This window comes from Hipposideros armiger, unplaced genomic scaffold (genome assembly GCF_001890085.2).
Source record: "Hipposideros armiger isolate ML-2016 unplaced genomic scaffold, ASM189008v1 scaffold_502, whole genome shotgun sequence".
In the NCBI taxonomy this organism is placed as follows: domain Eukaryota; kingdom Metazoa; phylum Chordata; class Mammalia; order Chiroptera; family Hipposideridae; genus Hipposideros; species Hipposideros armiger.
Window position 1 is genome coordinate 408,509 of NW_017731852.1, and position 8,546 is coordinate 417,054.

An 8,546-nucleotide genomic window follows, 5' to 3' on the forward strand; every position below is an offset into this window, starting at 1 on the left:
GGCAAAGCTGAGATTTGAACCCAGGAAGTCTCGCTCCAGGGCATATGTACCCTTGGCCACCATGCTACGTATGCTGCATGCCACAGATGGTGGGGCTTCACTCAGGAAATTCTGGCAGGAAAATAATGCACATAAGACAGATGGGAAGGAAATGGGGTAGGGGTGGGGAGACATCCACAGACTCCAGGGGGTGCCCAGAGAATGCTCCAAGAGTAAGAGGAGAAGGGAGAGTGTGAGCAAGGAAGGAAACAGAAGCCGTGAGACAGAGGCAGCAAGGGAAGGCTAGGCAGAAGGGCTAGGGATGAAGAAATGCTCTAGGAAGCTTCCAGAAGGGCTTGGGCCCATTCACAGCCTGGTGGGCACAGCACCAAAGGCTCAAGGGCCCAGACAGGCCCCAGATGCTGGCCACAAGCCTGCGCTTTTATGGATTGTCCAGGGCCCTGGAGATGCCTCCTGGGCCTTCCTCTTTGGCCTCTGCAGGTTTTGGCCTCACCTAGTACTCTCCCATGAGACACCAGGAATCAGTCTCCTTCAAAGCAAAACTGAAGGTTTCTTTATTATGAAAGCACTGGGTATTATATCTTGGAGCCCCACCCCTGCTGCTCTCAGAGGGCACAGGCTGGCTTGGAGGAGTTGTTACAGGGGGAAGGGCTGGGCATGGGGATGGTGACCTGCTTTCTTGGCCTCTGCATCTGCTGGAAGTTGCGGGAAGATCCTCATTTACTCCAGGGGAGACTGACCAGGAGTGAAGGCCACATTCCTGGATGAAGACGGCTCTTTGGAAAAACAGCGGCTTTCTCTCTGGGAAGGGCTGATCTGCTCTGCCCTCAGCCTGGATAGGTTGAGATTGAGTTGCATGAAAAAGCAGAGAGGCGGGCCGGCCGAGTGGCACATTGGTTGGGAGTTGGCTTGGGACGCCGGTTCTGGGCAGTGGGGGCCCCAGTTCGGATCCCACATTAGGGCTGGTGACACTGTGCCCTCTACAGCTGGGATGGTGGGCGACCTGGAGCTGGGCTGCCATGAGTCGCCGGCGACGGCGTGGGCTGCAGTGGAGCTAGACTGAAGAACAGGAGGACAGTATCTTGTCTGTTTCCCTCTCCCAATTCCCCAATAAAATCTTAAAAAAAAAAAAAGCAGAGGTGAAGCCACCGGCAAAACAAGCCACGTGGCAGATCAGGAGGGCCTGGTTGTCTCCAAGGGTGTGGCTGTCCTGGGCACCAGCCTGAATGCAGAAGGACTGCTCTGCTCCCTGTCATTTGCCTGGGTCTCTGAGGGCTGCAGGAGAGGCTAGTGGGACCCATGAGCTTCTACCCCTTCTCCTCCTCAACCCTAGCAGGGTCCCTGGTTTTAAGACTCAATTCTGCTCAGGGATATTGGCAGGTGTCTGCCTCTCTCTGGCTCTCAGTTTCCCCATGTATCAAGAGGGAGGGTGAGGCAAGGTGGGGCCAACTCACTCAGTGTCCCCTCAGGGGCCCCATATGAGACTTCAGCTTTGGTCAGCCTCCTCCCACTCCTCTTACCCAGGCAGCTCTGCCTAGGGGGTCCCTGAGCCTGCCAATTGTACCCCTCACTCCCAGCTCGGCTTGACCGGCACAGACCTGGTCCTGCCTTCAAGAGATCTGATAGAGATGCAGACATAAAAACCAACGCCCTGAATAGAAAAGGGGAAGGGGATTAAGAAGTACAAANATTGGGAGTATCACGATATAGTTTATCTTTCTGAAAAGGAAACATTTCCTAGTTCTGTCCATTGAAAATGTCAGAAATAGAGACCAACCTTGCTGCAATGAGAGCTCCTTGAGCCTGTGATCTTTAAATACCATTTCCAGTCCAAAGAACAGGGGAGCCTTGGGGGAATGTCTGACTCTGAGTCTGGTGCAGAAATCATACAAGATGAACCTGGCACATCTTGATATACCAGAAAGCACGAGAGTTGTCAAAGACATCACCTAGTAAGGTAGTGTCAGGGTGTGTGTGTGTGGGGGGGACAAATGGAAGAAGTGTCCACTGGCCACAAAATGGGCAATTTGGCCTCCAATAAAGATAATGATTGCAGGTCAAAACACATCAAATGTTTAACTTTGTGTACTTGGGTTTTTAAATTTATCTTAAAATAATCTCAAATTTACATAAAATTTGCAGAAATAATGCACAGAGCTCCCATAAATCTTTTGCTCAGATTCCTCAATTGTTAAGATTTGTGGGGCTGGCCAAGTGGCTCGATTGGTTAAGAGTTAGCTTAAGAACGTGAGTTCTGAGCAACAGGGCCACCGGTTTGATTCCCACATGAGCAAGTGATGCTGCACCCAAGCTAAGCTGCCACTGAGCTGCCAACAGGTAGCAGGATGGCTCAGCTGGTAAGAGCACATGCTCCTAACAACAAGACTGCCTGTTCAATGGTGGGCTACGCCCACCCACAACTAAGACTGAACTTGGCATCTTGAGCTGAGCTGCCGCCTGGATGGCTCAGTAGATAGAGCGTGTGCTCTTAACAACAAGTCTGCTGGTTCGACTCCCGCAAGGGATGGTGGCTACGCCCACCCCCGACTAAGATTGAACACAGCACCTTGAGCTTAGAGGCCACAAGCTGCCGATGGGAAGCCAGATGGCAACTGGCGTCCTCCACAACAAAGATTGAAGAACAGGGCCGGCCGAGTGGCTCAATTGGTTAAGAGCTCGCTCAAGAGTTTGAGCTCTGAGCAACAGCAGTTCGATTCCCAAACCGAGCTGAGCAGCCACTGAGCTGCCAACAGGTGGCAGGATGGCTCAGCTTAAAAAACAAAAAACAAAAAAATAAATAAAAAATAAAGATTGAAGAACAACAACTTGGCCAGTCCCCTTCCCCGATTCCCCAATTTAAAAAAAGATTTATGAATCCTTTGAGTATCAGGTACACACGGTGTCTCATTAACTCATAATACTTCGGGGTATATTTCTTTTTTTTCTTTTTTTAAGTTGTAGAAAAGGACAGTTTATTAGAATAAAAAATACATTTCAAAGAAGCAGAAGCGGGCCCAAGCAGCAGAGAATGGCTCAAGGGCCATTATTAAAAGAGAAAGTACACTCCAAATAGTTTGGAGCAGGCAGAGCAAAGGAAGCTCAAAAGGCCCATTTCTTTTTTTTTTAATGGCCACTTTTCATTTATTTTGAAAGTTATTCAAAGACACCAGTTTTAAAAACAGTAGAATTAATATTTTATTCTCATTTATAATTAGATGGCAGTTGAGTATAATCTTTCTACTTAATCTTTCTTTTTTGTAAATAAAAAAAATTACAAGGCTTAAAGAGCTGATGGCTGGTTATGTTTTCAGAAAACATAATTAGATGAAGTCATTGATGGTGGATTCAAGTTTTTCCTTATTAGCTCCAGAAAATTCACCCATCTTTTGTCCATTTTTTAAAAACTGGAAGGTTGGCATGCATTTGACTTCGTACTCTGAAGCAACATCCTAACAGTCACCTACATATACCTCAAGGAACACCACATTGGAATACTTTTCAGACAGGGAATGAAAGAATGGCTTGATCATTTTGCAAGGCCCACGCCACATGGCTGAGAAGTCAACTACTACGAGGTTGTCTCCTGCACTGTTCGAGGCTTCCTCAAAAGCATACTTGTTCTCGATCTGTTTCACCATTATTGAGGCTGATGTCTGATGAGCCACCGCAAGAGCAGATGGAAGTGGATGCAGAGTGCTGGACTAAGCTTCCAGGACTTATTTCTTAAGTATAAACACTCTTCCACATAATTGCAGTACAACCTTCAAAATCAGGAAATTACTATTACCATGTAATTCCCAAATCCCATTCATGGTTTCAACAAAATCCTTTAAAGCTCCAGAATTCATCTCAGTATCACGTTATATTCTGCTGTCTAATTCAGTCTCCTCAGTCTAATGAACTGTTCCTCCGTCTTTCCTTACTGTTCATGACATTGATACTTTTGAAGATTATGGGCTAGTTATTTTGTAGAAAGTCTCTCAACTGGTGTTGGTTTATCATGTCCTTGTGATTTCTGCATTTGGGACAGGAACCACAGAAGCGATGGTATACTCAGTGCATATATCAGGAGGTAGAGAATGTTGATTTCTTCCGTCACCAGTTATGCTAACCTGGTTAAAATTAAGTCCGCCAGATTTCTCCAGAGTGATTTAGAATGTTGCACTTGTTAATAAGTGCTTTATGGGAAAATACTTTGAAACTAATTAAATATCCTGTTTCTCAACAAACCTTTACCCACCAGATTTAATATCCATTGCTGATACTTGCCTAAATCAATCTTTGTTGTTGCTGCCATTAGCTTCAACAAAGAGGGTTTTATTTTCCAAGAATTCTGGAGAAGGATAGTTGCTGGCATTGGCTTAGTTAGTCCAATGATGATGAGGTCAAAGATTCAGGTTCTCTTGGCCTTTTTCTCATGGTAGCACGATAGCTGCTGAGCCTCCAGACATCACATCCTCAATCAAGGCAGGAAGAAAGTAGTAGTAGCCCGGAGGTGTTATCCATGCCTGTCTTTTACATCATATGATGGTTGCTAAACGATTTTTCTAATTCCAACTTTGAGCACTTCCTTACTTACTGGTTCAGCAAGATGTTCCAGGTGGTGTTTTCTTAACTTTTTCCCTGCCTCACCTCTGGAATCAACCATTTCTCCAAGGAGCACTGGTTTCTTTTAGTGGGGAATGATATTTAGAAACTAAGATTGGAGTGCTAGGTGTGCTCATTGCTACCTTTGATGAGGCAAAAAAAGGAGTTAATAAAAGTGAGCCCAAAGCGGGACAGCCTAGGCCTGCATCCCCTCTCCAGGAACCGCCTAGGGTCATCCCCTACAAATAAATTGAAGGTGTCCAAACACTTCTAAAAAGAGGAGATAAGACCCAACTGGTTCTAACTGGTTCCTCACACATGCGCAAACTGCTAAAACCTGTCCATTATTTGAACTTTAGCCTCATTATAATACAATGAAAAGAAAATGAACATTAAGTTTTGTCCCCCCCACCCCCATGGGCTTTTCAGTATGTATTATAGGTAAGAGCAGAAGCAGAGACTGGTTATATAACCAACATATGTCAATCAAATGACCTCAGAAGGACGTCATATCTCCTGCTGTAAGAAAATTTACCTACCCATTTCTATATAAGAAAAAGTTAGCCTAGTGTACGGGACAGCCACCTCCCTAAGATACTGCCATTAGCTTCCCACCTCTTGACTCTAATAAAAACTTGTCATCTTTTCACTTTTCTGTGCCTTGTGAATTCCTTCACACTTTGCAAACAACCAGGGGTATCAAAAGACAATACAACTTGATATCATTAATTCTTGGTTCTCTCATCGTAATCCATATGTATGTATGTACCTACATATGAACATTTACTTATCTCTCTATCATTAAAACCATAAGTACACACCAATACCTCTAATTCTAAACCAACATCAAGATTTAGCCCAGCCCCTTTACATATTTCTAACTTCTCTGACTCTGAGAAACCTGGCTCCCATGATCCTCAGTGAATTTACTCATTTTTCCACTCCCACCCCACCGTGTGTGTAACTCTTAGATACACTGGCCAAGACTCAGCCCCAGACATACTGCCTCCTACCCTATTCCACTCACACTGGTTGAAAGCTTGGCCCCAACAAACAGGCTCAACCCATGAATTTTAACTAAAACTAATAATTGTTACTTTTGAAGGCTACTTGGGAACCAACTCAAAATGAAAATTATGGCCTTTGAAAATGGACAAAGGAAAGAATTCAGTATATATGGTGACCTATACAATCTGTGCCTCAGGGTAAGCACATAAGTGAGGGAAAATTTCTCTTCATAGATGTATTCCAGAAATAGATGAAGGAGGTATAGTATTTAAGTATCCCCACTTTGTAACCCCTAATGGATTACAAATCTAGGTGATGTTTTGTAGCAGCTGCTAACACCAGGAATGAGAAACACACTAGTGTGTGTATACAACATCACCTATGAGGTATTCAACCCTAAATCTGATCAACCTCTAAATCTATTAATTTTCAGGAAATCCTGGGGACAAAGAGATATGTGAAATGATGTGATAGGTCTACAAGAGAAAAAGCAGATTAGTGGTTGCCAGGGGCTGGGGGAGGGGAAATAGGAGCCACGGTTAATAGGTACTGGGGGGCCGGCCGAGTGGGGCGTTGGTTAAGAGTTGGCTTGGGACGCCAGCTCTGAGCAGCAGGGCCCCGGTTCAGATCCCACATGAGGGCCAGTGACGCTGCGCCCTCTACAGCTAAGATGGCAAACAACAGCTCGACCTGGAGCTGGGCTGCTGTGAGTCGCCGGCGATGGCATAGACTGCAGTGAAGCTGCAGTGGGCTGCCATAAGCTACTGTGAGNATGGTGGTGCCAGGGGCTGGGGTAGGAAAGAATAGGAAGTTACTTTTTAATGAGGACAGAGTTTCAGATTTACAAGATTAAAAGAGTTACAGGCATAGATGATAGTGATGGCTGCACAACACTGTGAATGTATTTAATACCACTGAATTCTATACTTCAAATGGTTATGATAGTAAATGGTATATGTATTTTAACAATAAAAAATTGGGGAAAAAAGTTTATGAATTAAATCATATCAAATAAACATAATGACAATATATTAAACTTGAAAAACTGGTGGCTATTTTAAATTTTAATGAGTTAAGATGGATTTAAATTTGTGCAGGGTTTCCTTAAAACTCTTTTCCTTGGAACTGATGGCAAATTGGCGAACCAGGCAGATCCAGCTCACAGATGCGTCTGGAAAGCCAGTACCAAGGTTTAAACACATTTATCAAATGCAGACAAGATTGCAAACTCCATTGTGGACACTCTTGTGGACCATGGCAATGTATTCTCAGAACAACACAATGAGGAAGGTGTCCCCAGTTTAGAGATATGAGGGTGAAGCAGCGTGTCCCAGGTCCCACAAAGAGAGTGGCTTCCCTTCAGGATTTGAACCCAGACGTTGTGAGTCACACTGCACTCCTAAACACTTCTTTACACTGCCTCCCCAAAATATGAGCTATTGGCCAACATTTCATCTTCAGATTTCACATAATAATCTGGCTTTTCTGGCTTTTCCTGAAGACTCAAACCTGGGCCTGTTTTCACACGGTGATTATTGATTGGGCCCCTCCAGGTGATTGGATTTCTGACCCTAGACTGAGAGGAAATCTCTGGGCCCAGAGAGTGAAGTGAGTGAAGGTAAAGACACCTACTGGGCCTCCACTCACCTTGGCGTGTCCAAGGCTCGGATGACGGTTGAGAGGAACCGGCCGTCCCTTGAAGTCACCTGCGCCACATATTGGGGTGGCCCGAGGCCTGTGGCCTCCACAACTTTGGAGAAGGCGGGGCTGCTGGAGCAGTCGCACAGGGAGCCAGGGAGGTGGCAGCAGTCACCCGTCGTCATGGCCACAGGGAGCACCTTGTCCTCAGGGCCCAAGGCCCATGATCCCAGGAGCCTGGGGAGAGGCCAGCAGGAAGATGAAGGGCAGGGTTAGTGAGCTGGGCACAGACTAGGATTTGAATCCAGTTTTTGCAGCCCTGGTTGTATAGCTCTCAACTCCTTGACACCTCAGGCCATCAAGAAAGTGGCCCAGGCTAGGGAAGACCGTGGCAGCCTCTGTCCTCACCAGAGCAGATGCTCTAAGTCATGCCTCTATCCCAGAAGAGAGGCCATGGGTGACAGCTAGAGCCTTAGGCATTGATCTGAAGTCAGCTCTGGGTGGGTGACTTGAGAAGGATTTGGCACCTTCACCTCAGGGTCTGACCTGCCGGAAGGAACCCTTGGCAACCTCCTTGTCCATCCTAGAACCAGCCAGTAAGAACTGCGTATTTCCCTCTGAGAATTTCATGAAAGTAACAGATGCCCCTCTAGATGTCCCTGGAAGCCAATACAGCTAAGGAGCTACGGATCTCTGTCCCTAACTTGTTTCATCCTTTGTCCAGGAGCTATGATCCAGAGATCCCAGAAATACTCACTGAGGTACCACGCCACCGCCCCCCCAGTCGGATTTAACCAACCCCTGCCAGTCAAAATTTTGGACCCAAAGAGAGAGGGTGGGGGGAAAGCAGTATAAGTTATTGACTAACTTTTTGCACCCGGACGGTCTGCCAACGGATCAATGCCCTCTGAACAGCTTGGCCAAAAGCGTTCCTAGCCCAACACACCCTCTGAGCCTCCACAGCAAGGCCAGATAAGCAAGTATCAGCCAGAGCCAGGAGGAGCCAGGAGGAAGGATGGCTGACCGAAATAACATCCGCAGGGCAGCAGCCAGCCTGCCATGTTGTGTATGCTGCTGTCCCTCCCAAGTGCTTATAACCAGAACTTCCGGCCCAGGTCAGCAGGGAAGCCACTGGTCTATCTAAGGGACTGTTCCTGCCCCTCCGAGGATCAGCCTTAACTTTCCTGCAAGTAATTGAGCATTACAAGAATCATCACAGCTCCTATATATCAAGTTCTGTCATTTCTTTTACTATCAGGGGGAAAAAACCCACTGGTAGATCTGCTAATGTAAGACCTGAAAATGGCCAAAAT

At 46.2% G+C, this 8,546-nt stretch overlaps 1 protein-coding gene and 1 pseudogene across 2 annotated transcripts in view; both read right to left on the bottom strand.

Moving 5' to 3' along the window:
* Positions 1 to 8,323, bottom strand: part of MARCHF2 (membrane associated ring-CH-type finger 2) — a 16,059-nt gene extending 7,736 nt beyond the window's left edge. Inside the window, exons 1-2 of one of the 2 annotated variants that reach the window (XM_019667694.1) lie at positions 8,102 to 8,123; positions 7,243 to 7,470 (exon numbers count right to left, since the gene is read on the bottom strand). In XM_019667694.1, the coding sequence (XP_019523239.1) occupies positions 7,243 to 7,418 (176 nt within the window). In that variant the 5' untranslated portion in view covers positions 7,419 to 7,470; positions 8,102 to 8,123. Of the gene's footprint in view, positions 1 to 7,242; positions 7,471 to 8,101 lie in introns of both variants that reach the window. The other variant, XM_019667693.1, reaches the window with a different exon arrangement.
* Positions 3,164 to 6,171, bottom strand: LOC109396104 (thioredoxin pseudogene; annotated as a pseudogene).
* Positions 8,324 to 8,546: the final 223 nt, after the last annotated feature.